Source organism: Pongo pygmaeus, chromosome 2, assembly GCF_028885625.2.
Source record: "Pongo pygmaeus isolate AG05252 chromosome 2, NHGRI_mPonPyg2-v2.0_pri, whole genome shotgun sequence".
Classification (NCBI taxonomy): domain Eukaryota; kingdom Metazoa; phylum Chordata; class Mammalia; order Primates; family Hominidae; genus Pongo; species Pongo pygmaeus.
Genome location: NC_085930.1, coordinates 142611189 through 142633893, shown reverse-complemented (window position 1 = coordinate 142633893; position 22705 = coordinate 142611189). Strand labels below are relative to the sequence as shown.

Genomic DNA, 22705 nt, shown 5'->3' with positions numbered 1-22705 from the left:
TGACCATTAAATACCTTGCAAAAAATGATTTTGCTAGTCAAGTCAGCAACAATGTTCAAATAAATGTGTATTAAGTAAATTAATGAGAATCAGTAGAATCAAGAACTAGCATTCAAAAAACCCACACATTCTCTGGCCCTTTCTTTCCCCGGTGATGTTTCTCATGTCATGCCCCTGCTATCCTACAGCAGCCTGGCCTTGTGTGTCTACGCACACACCCTCTGGGCTATGCATTCACTATCCTCGCAGTCACTAAGCCCTGCCCCTCATACTATGCACCGGCTGCTTCTTGATGGAATCAACTCCCCTCCTTACCCGTCTCAGTTGACAGGGCCTTGCACATTACTCCTAAGCCCTCTAGTGTGTTCATTGCACTGCCCCCTCATGATTTTCACCCTTCTGGGGTTTTCCTTAGGATACAATCCAGGCCCCTTCCCGTCATGCACAAGCCCTCCAGGGGCAGCCAGGCCTCACCCTGGAGGACTTGTATTTGAGCGCCAGCCTCACTGAACATTATTCATGTTGTGGAATGTACCACCCCCACCTCTGAGCCCTTCCACACGCTCTTTCTCTCCTCCTCACCTCCCCACTCCCCACCCTTATCTTCTATCTATGCCTGTCGATTCTTCTCAGTTCAGAGGCCACTTTCTCCAGAAACCTTTTCCAGAATGTCCTCTCCTACAACACTGGGTCTGCTGCCTCTCTCATATGTTCCCTGGCACCCTGTCCCAGCTTCACATGTCCTGGGCAATATTTTTAAATTGTGGCAAAATATATATAACATAAAGTTTACTGTTTAACCACTTTTAAGTGTGTAGTTCAGTTGCATTAAGGTACATTCACAATGCTGTGCAACCATCATCATCATCCACACCTAGAACTTTTTCATCTTCTCAAACTGAAATTCTGTATCTGTTAAACACTAACTCTTCATTCCCATCTCCCCCAGTCCCTGGCAACCACCATTCTACTTTCTTTTTCTATGAATTTGACTTCTTAGATCCCTCATCTCAGTGAAATCACACAGCATTTGTCTTTCCATGTCTGGCATATTTCACTTAGCATAATGTCCTCAAGGCTCATCTGTGCTGTAGCATGTGTCAGGATTCTCTTCCTTTTTACAGCTGTGTAATATTCCATTGCATATACCACATTTTGTTTACCCATTCATCTGTTGATGAATATTTGGGCTGTTTCTACCTTTTGGCTATCAGGAATATGGTGCTCTGAATATGGGGGTACAAGTATCTCTTTAAGTCCTTGCTTTCAGTTTTTGGGGGTATATACTCAGAAGTGGAATTGCCACATCATATGATGATTCTATCTTTATTAGTGTTTATTTATTTATTTATTATTATTTTTTTTTTTGAGATGGAGTCTTGCTCTGTCGCCCAGGCTGGAGTGCAGTGGTGCAATCTCAGCTCACTGCAAGCTCCGCTTCCCGGGTTCACCCCATTCTCCTGCCTCAGCCTCCTGAGTAGCTGGGACTACAGGCGCCCGCCACCATGCCCGGCTAATTTTTTGTATTTTTAATAGAGACGGGGTTTCACCGTGTTAGCCAGGATGGTCTCGATCTCCTGACCTCGTGATCTGCCCGCCTCAGCCTCCCAAAGTGCTGGGATTACAGGTATGAGCCACCGCGCCCAGCCCATTAGTATTTATTTTTTTTTGAGACAATATCTCACTCTGTCGCCCAGGCAGTGGCACGATCTTGGCTCACTGCAGTCTCTGCCTCCTGGGTTCAAGCCAACCTCTCACCTCAGCCTCCCAAATAGTAGGACTAAGACACGTACCACCATGCCCAGCTAATTTTTTGTATTTTTAGTAGAGACAGGGTTTTGCCATGTTACCCAGGCTGGTCTCAAACTCCTGGGCTTAAGCGATCTGCCCCCCTCGGCCTCCCAAAGTGTTGGGATTACAGGTGCAAGCCATGGCGCCCAGCATTGATTATTCTATTTTTCAGTTTTTGAGGAACCACCCTTCTGCTTCCCATGTTGGCTACACCATTTTACATTCTCACCAGCAATGCACAGGGTTCTAATTGCTCCACACCCTTGCCAACACTCGTTTTCTGTTTTTTTTGGTAATAGCCATCCTGATGGGTATGAAGTGATATCTCATTGTAGTTTTGATTTGATAAAGCAATATTATGGTGCTTTTTTGATGCTCTGGGTACCACAGTAGACCAAAGAGTTTGTTAGGCACAGTACCTGTGCCTCTCAGTCATGCCCACATCTCCCACCCAAGCAGAGTGCCCACCCACAGCCACTATCGACTAAATAACTGAGTGACTGAAGAATGAATGAAACTGGGTCCAGGTCCTTTTCAGGACTCCATGTTCTCCAGGTATCACTCATACTGCTGCTGAGGGGCAGCCGCTCAGACCTAGGCATCTAGGCATGGTCCTTCAGTGGCTGAACTGGGAACAGAGGCTGATTCTTTGCATCTCTTTCCAGGTACTGTGATTTGCTTTAAACCGTGCTCCCATATAACTTAGACTTGGTCCTGCCACCCTGCAGCCTATGAGACAATGTGCCACAGAGAGCCACTGTCACACCGAGGGGAATGGCTCAGCCAAGCACACTTGTGAATGACAACAACCTGAGGTTTTAGGGAACTCAGACTTTGTTCATTTCTCCATACACAGTGTACCCAAGATTTGTTTGAATCTTCAGAAATAAATACCCACTTGGAAATGTAGCAGCAGCCCTTTTATTTATGGACGCAAAGTATGTGTTGGTCCTTCAGAAATGCATCAGTTTGGCCAAAGCCGGCACAGAGAAGTTAGCAGAGAAGTGTGCGTGTTGATTTCTTTGAGTGACTGCACAGCTGCGTTGAGTCAGTTAGCCATGCCAGGTCAGGTGGGTTTGTATAAATGTTTGAACACTTCCCAAGCTGAGCAGCTGGCTTAGCTCTCTTTCCCCTACATGCCTATTTGGTCTTGAGAAGAGCATGGGGCCATGTTACCTGTCCCTCGCTCCCTTGAAAGACCAGCATAGCCTGTGCATATAAACTCTTACCCACCTGGGGCAGCAGCCCCGGGTGTCCTGTCTGGCTGCTACACTGGGAACTGGGGGAGTGACCAGTGAGGCTTAACACTCTGCCCACCAGATCCACCAGCAGCCTCTCACCCTCTGCTGTGCTTGGTCCTTCCCTGGAATCCTCTGAGAGCTTTCAAAGTCAAAATCACCAACATAGACAGCCACAAATTCAGGGTCATAGGAATCTGGGTCCCAGGCTCCCAACCCAGGCCTTCCAACTTCTGTTAGCCTTGCCCACTCAGAGCCACCCTGACCTCACCCTGGGATCTGCAGGAGTCGGCCAGCGCCACACCCATTTCTGGGTGTTGGAAATGGTCCATTTGATACAGATTCCTGAGTGGGAGGGTGGGCCAGACAGCCCCTGTGGTCTTTCAGCAGTAGCATTTTACAATTCTGTGCTTCAGGACCCTTGCAGCATCACTGAGCTGCACCAGCCTTCTTTCAAGACGGCAGATACAGCCACTAGACCTGGTGTGGGACTGGCAGGGTCTGACTTCTCATGCGTGGGCATCTTTTTGGAACCATAGTCTTCTACCTCTTTAATGACACAGAGAATCTATCTAGCCACCTTATGGCCTCTAAGCCAAGGGAAACTAAGGCTCAGAGACATTTAGAAACTTGCTCAAGAATACATAGGGATAAAACCAATTTTTATCTTACCTAGGGATAAAGCCAGTTTCTTAACTCCCTGTACAGTGTTTATTTCATCTTATTGTCCGAGATTCTAGCACACATCCCAGCAGCCAGCCCCTTTCCTGAGAGGAAGTAGGTATAAGGTCCCAGCCACCTACAAAGGTCAGAGAGCTCATATGTCTGAAGGTGGCTAGGGATGGAGGAAATCTTCCCATGTCATGTTCTTCCATCCTTGAAAAATGTGTGTTCTGTCTTTTCAAACTGCCATCAGACTTGATTGCAGTTTGGACTTTGAGTCAGACACATGCAGGTTCGGATCCCAGCTCTACCCCCAAACCAGCCACTTAGGTATGGTCTTATGTAGTCTCCTGCTCACAATAACCCCTGTGAGCAGGAGACCACATACATCACAACCTTGGCACAGGGCCTGGCCCAGTCAGTACATGGGTGTTTGACATTTCTGGTGCTAGGACTTGGATCTCTACAGTAGAGCCTATAAATCAGAGAGAGGCCCAACACTCCACAGGGGAGAGAGGTGGTGGTGGACTGTGGTGGGACTTAGGCTCACCTAGCTCAGGGCAGACAAGTGAGAATTAAACTGAATGCCATCAGTGTTAAGTGAGCGAGATCGGTGATGTCAGCAGTGGGTTGTGGTTGGTGGGGACGGGCAGAGACTCAGCTCCACTGTTGCAGGCCTAGAACCTAGAGCAGAAAGAAGGGCAATAGGAATGGGACAAAGAAGAAATGGGAGAGACGTTGTTAAGCTTTGGATATATTTATTTACAAAAACCTTGAATTTAAAAACTTTGTTGCTTTATTTCAAAAGTATTTCTTTTAACACAAAAGAAATGTGTTCATTTCAGACAAATTACAAAATAAATGAGGCAAATAAAAAAAGATCAGCACAATCTCGTTACCCTGAGACAGCCATCATCTTCTAGAGGTTTTCTCTGCATATTCAAGTAGTCCACAAACGTTTTATAAATTAGGGAACATATTCTTCTCCAAACTACTAGTTACTATTTTTTTATTCTAACAAGCTGTTCCAGCTATCTTTCCGTGTAAAAAAAGGCTATATTTTCACCCCAATTCTGAAAGGTTGCATATTATGTCACCATGTGGTCGGGCCACTCTATTTGAATTCTGCATTGAAAGGCAGGATAATGAACATGGAGTGGGAAGAGGGAGGTACAGAGGGACCCTGACCACAGTCCCTGGCTGCTTGCCTGGATGCTTCCTTCCACGGACACAACTATTGAAGGTCTAGAGGACCCTGACCAAACAGACGCCTTGGCTTCCTTTCCTTTTCCTGGGACAGGCTTCCCTGACTGATGGGGGAGCTCCCATGATAGCAACTTTCAAATCTGTCCTGCATAGCCACCACCATAGAGGGCAGACAACAGTGGGGCCAGGCTGGACGAGGCTTGTGCGACTGGGGAAAGGGGAAAGGGCAATGAAGAGCACAGACCCCTCTCCCCAGCCCCACCATCCAGGGCAGCCCTGAGCCCAACAGCACCGGCAGAGTCCGGTGTGAGGAGCAGGGCTAGTCTACGGCACTCAGTTTTCCTCTCTGTGGGACTTAGGCTCACCTAGCTCAGGGTAGCACAAGTGAGAGTTAAACGGAATCCCATTAGTGTTAAGCAAGTGAGATCGATGACGTCAGTGGTTTCCATTAGCCTGAATGAGACAGGAAAAGGGGATCTCATGGAAAGGAGCCCTCGAGAACCCCTAAGGCCTTGGAGAGCTGACAATGCTGATTGCTTAGTGTGGGCCAAATTAAAAACAGAGGCATGGAAGCGGCGGCCCAGCCTGGCAAGGGCCGCAGCTACAGGAACCACAGTGCCCACAGGCCTCACCCAGGGTGTCTGGGACCCTCACAGAAGGGCTTCGAGAAGCAGCCTCAGCTACCCCATCTGTAATATGAGAGGTTGAACTAGAGGGTCTTAAAGCCCCTCCAGCATCAGAAGTTCTGGGAGCTTCCCCGGAGCGGTAAGGATATTAAATGTCTTTGGCAGTAGGTCTTCCAGTGTGACTTGGTGCTGGGCTCATTAAGAAGTGAAGGCTCTGGAAGTCACAACCAGGGATGCAACCCAGGTTATAGGTGACACCAACCCAGTGCAACAGCATGACCTCTGTCCTGCTGAAGAGAACCCTGGGGGCCCAGGGCCCCAGGGCTGAGCATAAGGTGCTGGAGGCCGACGGGCCTGGGCTTTGACCCTGGACTCCCCCTTTTCCAGCTGGGTGCCCCTTTCCTCCAAGGATGAAGGTACTGACCTCTCCGTGCTCAGCTCCCCACCAGTGCCCATGGAGAAGGCATGAACACTCACGAGAGGAAGATTCCTCTCCACCTGAGAAGTAGCAGCTCCTGGGGCCGGGGAGCCCACATTCCACCTCTCTCTCACACCTTTGTTTCTAGAGTCCCTCCTGCTGGCCAGACAGAAGGATGTGGTCCTTAGGAACCATGTCCCATTTGCTAGCACAGCCTGTGGCCAGAGTTGGTCCTTCCCCAAGGGGCCTGGGAGAAAGGCCGGGTTTGGAGGCCAGCCAGTGGAACCAGGAGACCAGGGTGGTGGAGACCAGCAAGCACTCTCGTTGCAGGGAACAACAGCCGCTTGCAGGCCGAGCTCTGCCAGAAGCATTGGCAGGACCTGCCTCCCAGTAAGTGCCACAGCACCACCCAGAACCCCCAGAAGGAGACCAGCAGCATGTGGGGCCTGATGGTGGTTGCCCAGCTGCTGGCTGGCATCGGGACAGTGCCTATTCAGCCATTTGGGATCTCCTATGTGGATGACTTCTCAGAGCCCAGCAACTCGCCCCTGTACATTTGTGAGTCACCGGCTTCAAGAGGGCTTTGGGGAGGGGTGAGGTCCTGATGTAGCACTTGATGACGCCCTGGGGCACTAAACTGAGGTCCCACCCTCTTTGCTTACAACCCAGCAAATTAGTTCAGAGGCCTGGGGATCAGACAGACTTGGTCTGAATGTCAGCTCCGTTACCTCCCAGCTGTGTGATGCGAGGCAAGTGGCTGAACCCCAGGGCCCCAGGTTTCTCACCTCCAGGATGAGGCTGATATTATCTGTGCACTGGATGGCTGTGGGATACATGAGATGACATATGTAACCACTTAGCTGGTGTTGGGCACTGGATGGACCCTAAACCAACAGCAGCTACTGTTGCTGTCTAGTCCTCCAGGCACAGGCCAGGACACACATGTCTTCTCTGAGACATCCACTTAGGGGCAGGTTGGCCTCAAAGAAGCCCATGCAAAGCAGATAGCAGATGACCACGTGAATGCCCAAATCCTTCCCTTGGGAAAAGCCACTTTGGGCCGGGCGTGGTGGCTCATGCCTGTAATCCCAGCACTTTGGGAGGCCAAGGCAGGTGGATCACCTGAGGCCGAGAGTTCGAGACCAGCCTGATCAACATGGAGAAACCCCGTCTCTACTAAAAATACAAAATTAGCTGGACACGGTGGCGCACACCTGTGGTCCCAGCTACTTGGGATGCTGAGGCAGGAGAATCACTCGAACCCAGGAGGCAGAGGTTGCAGTGAGCCAAGATTGCACCATTGCTCTCCAGCCTGGGCAACAAGAGCGAAACTCCATCTGAAAAAAAAAAAGAACACGCCACTTCGAGCATCCTCAGGGCCTACACTCCAGACCAGACGGACCACCCCCACAGGCTCTGTGGTACCACGAGCTCCTCCGAGGGCCCCCAGCATCGTACCCACAGGGAGCATCACCTGGCATTTTTAAATGCCTTGGAGCCTGTTTCCTTCCTGGCAAGCAGGTCTCTTTGGAAGTTGGCTGGAGGTAGAAATAGCCTTGGTTCTGTATGTCTTGGAATCTTGAGTGGTTCTGGCCTTGCTGGTGGGAGATGCCACAGGTGTGGGCTTATCAGGCTTGGGAACAGATGAAGTGACATCTCAAGACTCCCCCTCAGCTTGGGAGCCCAGGGCTGCCAAACTCTCTCCATTTTTCTCAGTCTCCTTCCCCTTACTTCCATTTCCAGCCATCTTATTTGCCATCTCTGTATTTGGACCGGCTTTCGGGTACCTGCTGGGCTCTGTCATGCTGCAGATCTTTGTGGACTACGGCAGGGTCAACACAGGTGAGTTTGTGCAGAGGACACCCATTCCCATCCCCAGCTCAATAAAGCAGCCCCCCGGCCCCCTCATCCAATCAGAACAGAGAATGAAGCTTCAGCCCAGATGCACTCTGCCACCTCCTCACTCGCTCACTCATCCCTGCAGTCCCTCGGACAGCCAGGAGCAGACAGTGTGCGCCTCCTCTCTCAGGGCCCACGCTGGCCACTGTGGGGAACAAGCTGCTGAAGCAAACTCACTTTCTGCCCTTAAGAAGTTTGGAGACCCAGGGCAGGACCTCAGGTGTTGCCACCACAGCGCCCATCTTGGTGGCATTAAAAATATTTCTATGGGCCGGGTGCGGTGGCTCAATCCTGTAATCCCAGCATTTTGGGAGGCCGAGGCGGGTGGATAACAAGGTCAGGAGATCAAGACCATCCTGGCTAACACGGTGAAACCCCGTTTCTACTAAAAATACAAAAAAATTAGCCAGGCGTGGTGGCGGACGCCTGTAGTCCCAGCTACTCAGGAGGCTGAGGCAGAAGAATGGCATGAACCTGGGAGGCAGAGCTTGCAGTCAGCTGAGATCATGCCACTGCACTCCAGCCTGGGTGACAGAGTGAGACTCTGTCTGAAAGAAAAAAAAAAAATTCTGTGGTTCTTTGATTCTAAGATGTTGCTGGTTCTTTAAGATTTAATAAGAGCTCTTTTGAGGAAAAAAAAGAAACATCATATAAAATATACACATGGATGATGACTCACATCCAGAGGGTATAACATGGTGTTTGACTGTGTGGGCGCTGGGATGGGACTGCCTGGGTCTCATCCTGGCTCCATCTCTTACTAGCCAAGTGATCTTAGGCAAGTAACTTTGTCTTTCTGTGCCTCGGCTTCCTCATCTGTAAAATGGAGCTAATGATAGTAAAATAAAGTTGTTGTAAAGATCAGAACAAGCCTGATGTATATTAAGAAGTCAACAGTATGAGTTTGTATTCTTCAACAAGTGGTATGGATGAGAAGATATAGTCCCTAGACATCGGCATAAGTTCTGAGTTAACCATTCAGGGAGCCAGCCCCAGGATGAATTGAGCAAGGGCTTCCTGCCTTTAAGAGTGTGTCCCACACTACCCAGTCCCCCACAAGATGGGGAAGGTCAGCACCATAACAGAGGGACAGGCAAAGTGCTGTAGGGTGGAGAGTGTGGGGAGTGTGTGGGTGGGATATGAAGTTCCAGCTCGGCTGAAGGGGTGGCTGAAAGGCAGGACTGAGCCAGACTCCAGGAAGAGCACCCCCACCAGTGCCCTGCACACAGTCACGTCACAGATATCTGGCAGGTGCTAGTTGCAACCATGCTGCTAGAGCCTAGACTCCCGTCCCTAGGACTGTCAGACCACAGTGCTGTCTGCATGGTGTCATTTGGCTGTACTTCAAATGAAAGTGGAAAGCCAGGGGGTGTCTTATGCCTCAGGATCAAGCCATCTCTGTCCTTTTGCTGGCACTCCCCGAATTGGTTCCTGGCTCTTGGTTGCCCAAAGAGACCAGCAACTGAGCACCCAGTCCACTCAGGGCAGTGCCCAGGGAAGCTTGTCATGATTTGACTGAACCATTCTGCCGTCTTCTCCTTCCCTTTATGCCTGGATAGTTTCTTTACACAGAGAAACACAATGACAGACTTTTACACGTGTGCAAGAGAATTGCCAAGAGAAAGCTGCTCCTTTGGAAGCCAGGCAGCTCACACAGTTGATGGTTGTTTCTTTAGGCTTCTAAAGATTATGGGGCCTCCTTTGTTAGGGATCCATATAGTTGGGAGGCAGTAGTTTAATGGTTAAGAGGGCAGGTTTGCATACCAGTAAGACACAGGCTTGAAATTGACCAATGAAATGGCACTTACTAGCCTTAACCTGCGGCAAGGGACTTAACCCCTTCTATCCTCAGTTTCTTGACTCATGGGAGGCGGGCAGACTTGCTAGGAGAACCCAGGGGTAAACAGATGGAAAGCACGCGGTCTAGGGTCTGGCCCATGGTGTGCCCTTGTGAGTGACAGTCAGCTCCCTCCTTCACTACTCCTGCCAAGGGCTGGGAGGTGAATAAGGAGGTGAAGGTACTGCTCCCTCCTGCCCGGGGACTTTCTGATGCTGTGCTTCATGTGCAGTGGCCTCGGTCCTCTGGGAAGACCAATAGCTGGGAGAAGGAATGTTGTTTTGACCAAGAATCTAGCTCAAGGCTTGCCTCTTCTCCATCCTGGGAAGAAAATCAGTAAAACTCCCCCCTGATCAGAGGTTCTGTTTCCAGTAAGGTGAGATCATGCATTCAACAAACACTTGCACTCTTTGGTTTCTCTTCAGCTGCAGTTAACTTGGTCCCGGGTGACCCCCGATGGATTGGAGCCTGGTGGCTAGGCCTGCTCATTTCTTCAGCCTTATTGGTTCTCACCTCTTTCCCCTTTTTTTTCTTCCCTCGAGCAATGCCCATAGGAGAAAAGGTAAGGTTCCAAGAGCCCATGACTCTACCTGTTGGAGTGTAAGAAAGGGATGTGGGGGTAGAAAATAAATAGAGCTAAAAAGCTGCAGCATGTTAAGCAAATTCAGGATGAAATCTAAACAAATTTCATGATGCAGGACTTCCCAGAGGCTTTGAGAGGTGAGGGTGTTGGTGAATTTCCAAAAGGTGGTATCTCCTATGTGTTCCCGTGCCATGTTAGCATCTCAAGGATCAGGAGACCTCCAGGGAACAGTTTGGGAAACACTGAGCTTATCTAAATTGAGCTAAAGAATTAAGAGCCAATAAAAGCCAAGTCTGCGACCTGGTACAGTCAACTTTTACTTTTAATAGGGCCTATTAGTGTTTGAACCTGAAAAACTGAGTAGGAAGGGATTCCTAGCATTGAAGAGTGTGAGGGTGGCTGAGATTGGAGCATATTTTGAGCAGAGGACCTTCCAAGCATCTTCCAGTCATACCTACTGGGGAAAGGAATCAGGGAAGGATGAGAATGGAGAGCAAGGAAGAGAAGTCTGGGTAGGGGCTTGATGTTAAGCTGAAGGGTCTAAAGATTGTTCTAATTCCATGAAGTTCTGGAGCACTGCAGTGACTGGGTGGCCACTTGGATGGCAATATGGCAGCTAGGTTGAGTTTAGGGGGTAGGGAAGGAATGGAGGCTGGAGATCTGAAGAGGCCAGTGCAGAGACCAGGTGAGAGATGGGGAATGCAGCAATGGTTGTCGGAGAGCTGGGACAGGGCAAAGATAAGGATAGACATTCCTAGGATGGATGCCCAGAAGTGCTCAGCAGTGAGCTGGCTTGGAGGAGAAGAAGGAGCTAAAGTTTATGCCTAGGCTTCAAGTCCCAAAATAGAGCTCAATGTTTGACAATGAGGTATATAAAATCTAGGCCCAGCCTGGGGGAGAGGGGCAGGGGTGGGAGGACCTCAGCTTGTCTTGGGGAAGAATTTCAGACGTTGGCTACACATCATGCAGGTGCTGGGGTCAGGCAGACCTGGGTTTGAATGCAGCTCTGCTACTTGTAAACCAGCTGAGTTGGCCAGGTGTGTAATCTCACACTTTAGGAGGCCAAGGCAGGAGGATTGCTTGAGTCCAGGTTGAGATTGGTGGGTAGGGAAGGAATGAAGTTCAAGACCACCTTGGGCAACATAGCGAGACCCCATCTCTACAAAAAATTTATTTTAAAAACTTAGCTGAGCATGGTGTTGGGTGCACGTAGTCCCACCTACTTGGGAGGCTGAGGTGGGAGAATCACTTGAACCCAGGAGTTCAAGGCTGCAGTGAGCTATGACTGTACCACTGCACACCAGCCTGGGTGACAGAGTGAGACCCTGCCTCTAAAAAAATAAAAATTAAAAATTAAAAACAATGAACTAGCTGAGTGATCTTCGCCAAGTTTCTTTGTTCCTAAGCTTCCTCTTCTTTACAGTGCTCCAGCTAATTAGACTAGCGATATGGGAAAGAGTTGTGAGGAATGAGACAAAGCATATGAATACTGGGCACGGGCCCAGCAGGGAGTAAGCACTCAGTGAATGGGAGAGCCTATTCCTAGCGATGAGTTCTCAGCAGGATCCTAATGCTGTCAGAGCCCAGGGGCCTTGCATCTGAAAGGTAGTTCAGAGCTGCAGGGCCTTAGGCTGGAGCTGACAAGGTCCGAAGAGGTAGGAAGGTTCCCTGGGGTAGTATACCCAAGAAAGTGCAGGTAAAGGTTTAGGACAGAGTCTTGAGCAGCACTCACCTTTAGGCTCAGGAGGAAGCAAGAATCCCAGAGAGGAGATAGAAAGGGGAGGAGGGTGGGGCTGGAAACAGATGGCATTCTAGACCAGAGTGTCCCAGAAGCCAGTATCCCCTGGAATCTGAGGATAGAGGAGAAGCGTAGCCATGACAGATGGGGGTGGGGGGTGGGGTCCAGGAAGACACCTTTGGCAACAGTCATGGGAAAGTTAGATATGAAATAATATGCCCACAGGTATCGTGCGAGGCATTGGCATAGATGTGTTCTGATTGTCAGCCAAAACACCAGGCTCATGGAAATGCAGGTGCTGTTTGCTTCAAGAGAGCATTCTCTGGATGCCCTCCCATGCACACACGCCTGGGGTGGCTCACCTCCACCCAGCCCTGAGCCTCCGAGGGCAGAGACTCAAGGGCCCAGGGAAGGGTGGCTACAGTGAGCCTGGGCCGTGAACACTTACCCCTTTTATTGCCTTCAGAGGGCTCCTGCCACAGCAGATGAAGCAAGAAAGTTGGAGGAGGCCAAGTCAAGAGGCTCCCTGGTGGATTTCATTAAACGTAACTGACCCTGCAGCCCTGGGTGGGCTGGCAAAGTGCGGGGGAGGGGATAGTGGCCAGGGGGACCCCAGCCCCTGTGGTGTTGTGTGTGGTAAGGGGCAGTAGAAGCAGAGGGCCTGTAACTGGCCCATCCCCTAGGTGTGCCTGCAGCCCAGGGGTTCTGCCAGAGCCTTGACGGCGGTCTGTTCACAGGGTTTCCCCGAATCTTTCTGAGGCTCCTGATGAACCCGCTCTTCGTCCTGGTGGTCCTGGCCCAGTGCACCTTCTCTTCTGTCATTGCTGGCCTCTCCACCTTCCTCAACAAGTTCCTAGAGAAGCAGTATGGCACCTCAGCAGCCTACGCCAACTTCCTCATTGGTGAGCCCAGAGGGTGCTGCAGGATCCGCAGGGCTTGCCTGGGCCAGGAGGCAGACACTCCAGCCACCCATCCAGGGATGGGTGCAGGCCAGACCGGACACAGGCAGGGGCCGGAGGAGGACTGCCCAGGAGAAAGAATTTTAAGGACAGTTTTCCTGGTTGGCAATCTAGAAAGTTCTTGGCAGATTTCTGACTCCTATCCTTCCAGTCAGGAGTGGGTGGAGGCTGGGGGCTGCCTTCCTCCCTGTAAAGGGGCTGGAAGTCTGACAGCTTCCCAAAGGCCCTGACATCATCAGGAACAACACAGGAAAGAGGGAAGGTTGAATTTGAGGTTAGATAAAATGCCTCCTGGATTTTCTCTTCTTCCCCAGGGACCTGAATATATTTGCTTTGGTTAGAGAGTATATGGTCCAGTGATTCTCAACCCAGGCTGCACCAGAGGCTCCTCTGGAGAGCTTTACAAAACACAGATGCCCAGCCCTACCCCAGGTTAACGAAACCAGAATCTCTGGAGGTGGGGCCCAGCAGTAGTATTTTTTCAACTGTGTTGAGAACTACAGATGTGGTCCCATCAAGTACCCTAGGAAATCACTGGGCCCAACCCACAGGTGAGTTTAACCACATGGAGTTGGCAAGGTGATCAGTGCATGAGATTTGAGGTTGACTCCCATGCACCCCCTGGCTGGTCCTTGGCTGTGGCTTTAACCCTCTGGCCTTCCATCTCTGACTGGTACATAGGGGTCATCACTCTTGTGTTGCTAACCCCATGCAGTCCCATGCAAAGAAGCCCCGTGGAATGAAATGTGCTTAATAAATGCATATTCAACCCACATCTCTTAAGCTGCAAGAACCCCACTTCTGTATTTTTGGTATAGGCAAGGCAATCCTGTCTCAAGATATTTCTCTAGATGTGCCTGGCAAGCAGTAAATGCTCAATTAATGTCAGCTATTTCGATTACAATTTAACATACCAAATGTTCCTTCCCGAAGCCATGCTTCCTTCTCAGTGATCCAGCTCAGTGTTTGTAGCCCACATGCGGTCCCAGGCCTGTGCACCTGGATCACCTCCTTCTTTCCACTTATAGGTGCTGTGAACCTCCCTGCTGCAGCCTTGGGGATGCTGTTTGGAGGAATCCTCATGAAGCGCTTTGTTTTCTCTCTGCAAACCATTCCCCGCGTAGCTACCACCATCATCACCATCTCCATGATCCTTTGTGTTCCTCTGTTCTTCATGGGATGCTCCACCCCAACTGTGGCTGAAGTCTACCCCCCTAGGTAATGGGAATAAGGGGTAGAGAGATCTCCTTTGCTAAGGCCAGGACCTAGATCTGGCTGTTATACATCTTCCTTCCTGCTTCCTTAACTCTCTTCTCTGCTGTACACTTTTTTTTTTTTTTTTTTTTTTTTTTTTGAGACAGAGTCTCGCTCCGTCACCCAGGATGTAGTGCAGTGGCATGATCTTGGCTCACTTCGAACTCCACCTCCCAGGTTCAAGTGATTCTCCCAGGTTCAAGCAATTCTCATGCCTCAGCCTCTCGAGTAGCTGGGATTCCAGGTGTGCACCACCACACCCAGCTAATTTTTGTATTTTTAGTTGAGGCGGGGTTTCACCATGTTGGCCAGGCTGGTCATAAACTCCTGACCTCAAGTGATCTGCCTGCCACAGCCTCCCAAAGTGTTGAAATTACAGGCGTGAGCCACCCCGCCCGGCCTACTTTTGATCTGATCTCTCACGTGGCAGCTTAGAAAATCAGGTCTTGAATGGTCTGCTCCATTATAAGAAGAGATCAAAGGCTCTTACTGGGCCACCAGCAATCAGGGTTAGAGTTCTGTTTTCTTAAGAAGCACCAAAAACTAATTTGTTTGATTTCAGGATGAATTTGTAGGGCTGTGAGCCACAGGAACCAGGAAATAAGCTATGTTTAGCATCAGCTCTGTGCTGGCTAGAATTTCAGTTTCATTGAGCTGCTGAAGAGAGATGAAAGGAGACTTGAAAAGATCGGGAGAAGAATAATGAGAGTGATGGCAGACTTGAAAAATTAGGGCAGGTGAGGAGGAGGGCAGGTAAAGTCTGCCTGTTGGTTTGCAGACAGCAATATGGGTCACAGTGTTAACTTTGGCTTTATGTTCAGGAAGAGCTTCAGAGCCCCGTGAGGGGGAGGAGGCCAACCAAGGGGCATTTTTTCTTTCCTGGGTGCCACCTGTCAACAAGCTTCTTTTTAGACTTTGCCTAATGAAGTTGCAACATTTGGAGATGCTGTACCTTTCAGCCCCGGTATTTTCTCTTTTTTTTTCTTTGAAATGACCTCCTCTGTCTTTGGTGGGTGAAGGAGAGAAGGGGTTTGGAGGAAGGGAGGGTTGCTCGGGGTAGGGAGCTCACCCCTGGTCTGTACGGCACTTCTGCAGGCTGACTGTGGATTGAGAAAAGCCGAGAAGCCTTTGGGCCTTTTGGCAGCATCCACCGGGAGTTTAGCACACGGCTTTGTCCTCAGACAGGCCTGGACTGTATACCAGTGCTCCTTACTAGTTGGGGGAAGTTACTTTGGTTTTCTAATCCACAAAAGGCAAATAATTCACTGTAGACTCGTTGTGATGATTGTGCATGTAAAGCCCCCAGGCACAGTGCCTGGCACATGAGATGAACTCTCATTCGTATAATTATACTAGTGAAATATCTGGACAGTGGTTTGTCAGCCCCTTTCCCAACCCTCCCCAAAGAAGGTCATGAAGATCAGATACTGGGGAACAGTGGGAACAGTGAGATCAACCAGTGAGATCCACCAGTGAGATCCCTCTGGTTGAAGCTCAAGGGGATGGAGTAACTCTGGACAAGGTCTACATTAAGCCAGGAGACAGACAGCAAACTAAATCCTGGATTGCCTCAGCAGTCCCGGACACAGTTTTTCAGGCTGAAGAAGAGGGAAGGCGAATATTGTCTGTGACCTGCCCGTTGCAGCTGCCCTTTCTGGTTGGTTGGTTGTCTTGACGCCTACTGTGGCAGGGGATTCACCAGCCAGGCCTTCCCAGCGCATAATTAGCGGATTTGGGCTCCCAGTGGCAGAAGAAATGGAGAGATGCCGTGACCACTAAACAGTGGCAAATTCACTGTTGGCTCCACCAAGGCATAATTCAGATCCCAGGGTGGCACTGGCCCAAAAGAAATAAAGATGCACAGACACACTCACCAGGCCAGGAACTCACACTGGGCTGGAGTGTAGGGTTTTTCTTTGGTCTTGCTTTGTTTGACTCCCCGTTTCCTCTTTTGCTGGCAGCACATCAAGTTCTATACATCCGCAGTCTCCTGCCTGCCGCAGGGACTGCTCGTGCCCAGATTCTATCTTCCACCCGGTCTGTGGGGACAATGGAATCGAGTACCTCTCCCCTTGCCATGCCGGCTGCAGCAACATCAACATGAGCTCTGCAACCTCCAAGCAACTGGTAAGGGCAGCCAGGGTCCAGAGGCAAGAGGAGCCCCACAGGATCTTGGAGCTCGGTGCATGCCCTCAAAGACTGTTTCTCGGCTCCAGGATAGGCGGGGCTCCACACACACACTCATTACCAGCATCCTGGCCTTCTCTGAGCCACATCCAACTTCTCTCTACCTCCCTACCCTGGGGTCATGACCAGATGCTGACAGCCCACAGTCAATTAAAGACTGGCCGATGTCCAACAAATTCACATTCTTGAGGCCTAACTGCTCAGAGAAGAAACCAGTCAAAGCACTCCTTCAGCTGAGGCCTTTGAGCCCCATCCTGAGGGATCCTCATGGGCATCTCTGGGTCCTGCAGGCTGGCCGTGGCCCAGATAAATCGAGGGCATTAGGCTTCTGTGACATGGACCTGGAAAGGTAGAGCCAGAAGCAGTAGCTGAGGGCATTTGGTTCAACCCCTCAGCTCCCAAGTGTGGCCACATGGCTGGCCTGAAGTCATGCAGCTATTTCGGGCTGACCTGGCACTGGAACCCAGGGCTCTGCCTCAGTCTGGGGCACTTCTATTCAAAGCCATGTATCTTCTGGCCACCAGCCTTCCACTTGGGCAACCTCCATTCACTGGACTCACTTGGCAAAGTACAGTCCTTTTTTCTGTGGCTCCACACCTCCTAGGATCAGCCAGCAGCAAACTGACTTGAGTCATTTGTTTAGTTATTCAATAAACGGAACACTGGGCACAGCCGTGAGTGCTGAGGATGTGATGGTGAACCCATCAGACAAGGTCCCTGTTCTCATGGAGTGTGCATTCTATCAAATCAACACACAGGATAATTCTAGAAAGTAACCCATGCCATGGAAGGACTTAATAGGATGGAGAGTTCCCAGGGGCCTCCGGGAGAGGGTGACATTAGAACTGAACAACCAGAAGAACAGAATTCTATGCACACCAGGAGCAATGCATTCCAGATAAAGGGAGCAGCAAGTACAAGTCCCAAGGGCATGAATGTACTGGGCATGCTGTAGGAAAGAAGAGAAAAGGCCGGGCTTGGTGCTGTAGGAGGAGTGTCACACCCAGCTGGCCAGGGAGCAGGCAGGAGCCACAGCCAGGCAGGCCAGGCTTAGGAACTGCTGAGCAATGAGAAGACTGTGCAGTTAGCGTAAGCTAGGAACATGCCTTATTCCCTTAAGCCTGTATGGAGGGGATGGGCAAGGCTAGCGCCTACTTACCAACCTCCTCTGAAAGGACAGGGCAAGGCTGCTGCCACTGCCACCTCTGCGGGCAAAGGAGCGTGGCTCCCAGGCAGAGGAAGGACAAAGAACTTGGACAAGATGCTCTTTGAGTTGCCTTCCAGTTGTGGTGGCTTCCGTGGTTTTCTTATCTTTGTTAACTTACCTCTGAGTCACCTACTTCCACAAATAATCTTGGCAAGTTTCCCATAACAGCATGCATACCTCAAGACAGAAACCCATTAGCAAAATATCAAGAAAAAAAATCAGTAAATTATAAAGAAAAAAATCTCTATTTAAAAAATCCAGACTGAGGAAAGTAACAGCAATATTGTATATAACTAACTTTGGAGTTTCCTAGGGGCCAAGTGAAGAGGGTGCATAATTACCACTGTCAGCAGAAGGAAACATACTAGTCCATTAGTTCCAATATTAGTCCTGTAACTGCTTGGACACTGAAATTGTCACAGGCTGGGCCATCTGACAAGGGCAGCAAAGGAAGGTGAAGACCACCAGACAAGGGCAGTGGCCACCAAAGTGAGTTGGACAACAGTATTGAGCCATATGGACTTGCAGACTTGAGACAGGGGCCTCCTCTGGAGTCCCTTCTAGGCAGGAGTTCCTTTCAGGCAGGGAGCTCCAGCAAAGGCCTGACAGAATCAGAACCCAGGGAATTCCACCGTGTTCCCACTGCCCTCCTACTGCTTATGCCTCCCTCTGCAATAAACACACAAACAGCAAAAACAACAATCTGCAAAACCACCACTGCTGGGCGCGGGGGGCCTGGCCCAAAGGAGAGCCCTCCTGGGCCCCTGGCTCCAAGCTGGGGGTTGGAGGCCTAGCCTGGCAGTGTTCCTGGGCATCCAGAGGCAGATGTGACTTCTGGAGGAGCCCAGCCCATCCCAGAAGATGGTTTCTGTTGCCCAGTGACAGAGGTGGGACCCCTGGGGCAGCGTGAAACTCTCACCTGGCCTCAGGCTCACCCAGCTTCCCTGGGAACCAGACCCAGAGGACACAAGGGTTGAAACCTAAGTCTCCAGCAAGAGCTGGTGCAGATGTCTGAAGTGTGTGAAAGTGAAATAATAACAAATTTTCCCCTTTTTCTCTCCCCTTCCTCTTCAAGATCTATTTGAACTGCAGCTGTGTGACCGGGGGATCCGCTTCAGCAAAGACAGGCTCGTGCCCTGTCCCCTGTGCCCACTTCCTGCTCCCAGCCATCTTCCTCATCTCCTTCGTGTCCCTGATAGCCTGCATCTCCCACAACCCCCTCTACATGATGGTTCTGCGGTGAGTGGCAAACCTCTGTGAGTCTGGGGCGTGGCTTCTCCTTCCCCACATCTCCCTTTGACTTGGCGCCTAGTTGCCTGTTTCTCATCTCTCCCCCCCATTTTCTGGCCCTCAGAGTCCTTTGAATGACAATGTGCAAGGTTCTTTTGCTGAGGGGAAATAATACTAATGGCAACAGTGCTGGGAGCCCTGCCCGGGGAGGCTCTGTGCTGAGCTCCTCATTGCAGGGCCTCATTCAGTACCACAGCATCCATGTGACACAGGCCCTGTTGGCACCTCCACTCTGCACATTGGAGGTTAAATCACAAGCCGAGGCTGGGCGCGGTGGCTCATGCCTGTGACCCTAGCACTTTGGGAGGCCAAGGCGGGCAGATCACCTGAGGTAAGGAGTTCAAGACCAGCCTGGCCAACATGGCAAAACTCCGTCTCTACTAAAAATACAAAAATTAGCTGGGCGTGGTGGCTGGTGCCTGTAATCCCAGCTTCTTGGGAGGCTGAGGCAGAAGAATCACTTGAACCCGGGAGGCGGAGCTTGCAGTGAGCCAAGATTGTGCCACTGCACTCCAGCCTGGGTGACAGAGTGAGACTCCGTCTCAAAAAATAATAATAATTAAAAAAAAAATCACTAGCCTAGTATGGCAGAGCCAGTGAATGGCTGAGCCATGTGCTGAAGCCAGGCTGCCTGGCTCCACACCATGGAAATGCCTGTAGGTTTGCTTATTTTAAAATCCTAAAAGAAATGAGAAGAGCAAAGAGAATTTAGTTGGATGCATAAAACCAAGGCAAGAAAATGTGGAAAGTTTCAGAGTCAGAGTGAGGGCTATGGAAAAGGATGAAAATGAGAAAATCCCAGTATGATTGGCTCCAGGACCAAGTCCCCAGGTCAGGAAGGGAGCGGCTGGCCAGAGCTGGAGGGGAGGAGCGGGGTGTCCCGTTACAGCTGGCAGCTGGCAATGAATGCCTCTGAGGTTTTCACTGGGAATGACCCACTCTTCACCTCACTGGCTGCAAGGAGAAAACAACATTTGTACCAAATTCACCTAACCCACCCCCACTGCCCTCCCTCCTGTCCTCACTCACCTCGCAAGCAGAGAGGGCAAAGACACAGGATTTGGACTCCCGGTGCCAGGATCAAAGTCCCTGCTCTGCCACATACTGGCTGTGTTAGGGTGTTGCCTAACCTCATTGAGCCTCAGTCTCCTTATTCATGAAATGATGATGATGATATCGACCTCAAAGGGTTGGTGTCAGGATTATATGGTAAATTGCTTTGTAAATATAAGGTGTTCTACATATTGGTTAATTATCACTATTAATCAAATAATAATAACAATAATTCACAGCTAGCTAGGTGTCTGTGACCTATTTTCCCCAGAAGTCTAGGAGAAAAGGAAGGAACAGATGCAGCCACTTGTTGAGATCTGGGATTTTACCCTATTTATAAGTGAGCTATCAAGTTAGCGTGAAAGCTATCAAATCAAACTACTATTTCAAGGATGCTGGCAGAAGATGTGAGACTCCTGGGTCAAAGACAAAATACTTTATTACAGCACAGAAAGCAGCACAAAACTTAGGGTGTGTCAGTTATCCTTGCCCCCCAAATCCTACAGGGGTGACACAGAGAGGCCCAGGTGTACACTTTGCAAGAACACTGAGCATAGAAGAGCCACCACTTCTATGGTGAGCAGTGAGCACCGCTGCTCCTGGTCTTGGAGGAAACGTTAACTCATGCCTCAGAGTTGCTCATTGCAACTACAACCCTGAGAAATGGCGCAGGAAAACAGTAGTCAGGACCTTGCATTTTGAGCTTACTCAGCAAGAAGGTGCAGGGATGCTTGGAACCCACGGCGTGTTGCCTCCCTTGACACCACTGTCACCCCCTTCTCTACCGCTCCCCATCCTGCACATTCAAAGCACTGACACCTTCACCTGAGACTCTTCAGCGGGCTTCCCTTCTTGCACCTTGGGTCAGATGGACCACAGTGGACCCTCCAGCCCTGACATAAAACTACATGAGGCCATGATGAGGAGACGGCACAGGGTAGGAAAATCTCCCTGGCAAGTCCCTATGCAGCAGGAAGAAGGGCAATCCCTGTCAAATCACCTCCCAGAGGACTCCTGTGAAACCCTAGGTACAAGGAGGTCATGAAGAACAGAGCATCATTTCAACCACAGGATGGGCTTCTCTAGAAAATCTCTCCTTTCTAGGTTGAGTTGGGGTAGGGGGTGGAGAGGAGGCCCCAGGATCCCACAACGATTTAAAGATAAATCCCACTAGGAAAGATGACAGAATTGATGCTATTTAGTGTGAAGAAGGAGAGGCTTAAAGATGACTTTGTAGGCCGGGTGTGGTGGCTCACACCTGTAATCCCAGCACTTTGGGAGGCCGAGGTGGGTGGACCACCTGAAGTCAGGCGTTCAAGACCAGCCTGGCCAACATGGCGAAACCTTGTCTCTACTAAAAATACAAAAGTTAGCCGGGCGTGGTGATGGGCGCCTGTAGTCCCAGCTACTTGGGAGGCTGAGGCAGGAGAATTGGTTGAACCTGGGAAGCGGAGGTTGCAGTGAGCCAAGACTGAGCCACTGCACTCCAGCCTGGGTGACAGAATGAGACTCTGTCTCTGAAAAAAAAAAAAAAAAAAGATGACTTTGTAGGTGACCCAAGCATTATTTATGAGTCCTGGCCCCCAATTAGCCATGGGAACACAAGCTGGAAGTGAAGGCTAGCTGAAAATGTGGAAGAAGAAAGAGAGGTCAGAAGGCCAGCTTTCATTCAGGGCCACATGGGACAGAGACTAGAAGGGGCCCAAGATCTCAATCAAAAGCCAAATTGGGGTGGCCAAGTCCCACTTCATTGAGAATCTAGGGGAGTCTGCCCAGGGCAAGGGCCAAGACAAGGCAGGTATCTATTATGAACTGGACCACCAGAGGGATCTGTAGACACAACAGGATTTGAGACACTTTGCATTTGGGGAGTCCCAAGGGGTGCCTCTTCCCCTGCCCCAATGAGTATTTGTCTCACTGGGCCATCCCTCAGGAGGGCTGGGCAAAGGTCCCTTTCCAGTTTGCTAGAGGAACTGTGATGGTGGTGGTGAAACAAACCATAGGTAGAGGCCTGGGGATTACTTCTGAGCTCCCTTCCTCACTGTCCCCTAGTATTGAAGGTTCTTCCTGACAAGCACCCACCGGGAGTGTGTGTGCTCAGAGCACAGAGAGTCCTGGAGTCAAGTCACTCATCAGGTGCCTCTGCCGGCCAGCTGCTGGCTCCCCACCTTGTGTGGAGGTGTCCTCCCTCTCTCCACTCCCTAGCTGGGATGGCAGGGCCGTCCCCTGCTCTCTCTGAATCTCCTTCCTCAGCCAAACACATTTTCCTCTCTTGAAGGAAGATGGTTAGGGGCAGGACCAGCTACCTAATTCGCAGGACCTATTGCAAATGAAAATGTAAAGCCCCTGGCTCAAAAATTAAGAATTTCCAGACAGCTGCAGCAGAGCATTAAGCCAAACGTGGGACCTTTCTGAGGGTGGAGTTGTATGCACACACCCACAGAGCTTTTAGCTGTGCACAGAAGCCTGCAGCCCAAGGGCCCTAATTACACTTTGCAGCAGGGCTGTCTTTTACTGGTATAAGACATTCTGTGGGAGTTGTTCAGACCTGCTGCTATCAACACACCCGCAGCATCCTTCTCTCCACTCCTAGCCTCTACTGCCCTCTGCTTCTTGAAGGGGGCTCTGGGCAGCCCTGAAAATCACACAGACCGGTGGTTCTCAGTGGTGCATCAGAATCTCCTGGAGGTAAAATACAGATTGCTGGGCCCCATCCCCAGACTTTCTGACTCAGTAAGTCTGGGGTGGGCCTGAAA

At 50.4% G+C, this 22705-nt stretch overlaps 1 protein-coding gene across 1 annotated transcript in view; it reads left to right on the top strand.

Moving 5' to 3' along the window:
• The window catches only part of SLCO2A1 (solute carrier organic anion transporter family member 2A1), a 97413-nt gene that overhangs the window by 68669 nt on the left and 6039 nt on the right, over window positions 1–22705 (top strand). Inside the window, exons 4-11 of the mRNA XM_054482881.2 lie at window positions 6273–6500; window positions 7686–7784; window positions 10104–10240; window positions 12466–12544; window positions 12737–12901; window positions 13987–14176; window positions 16174–16339; window positions 18682–18845. Of these exons, the coding sequence (XP_054338856.1) occupies window positions 6273–6500; window positions 7686–7784; window positions 10104–10240; window positions 12466–12544; window positions 12737–12901; window positions 13987–14176; window positions 16174–16339; window positions 18682–18845 (1228 nt within the window). The remainder of the gene's footprint in view (window positions 1–6272; window positions 6501–7685; window positions 7785–10103; window positions 10241–12465; window positions 12545–12736; window positions 12902–13986; window positions 14177–16173; window positions 16340–18681; window positions 18846–22705) is intronic.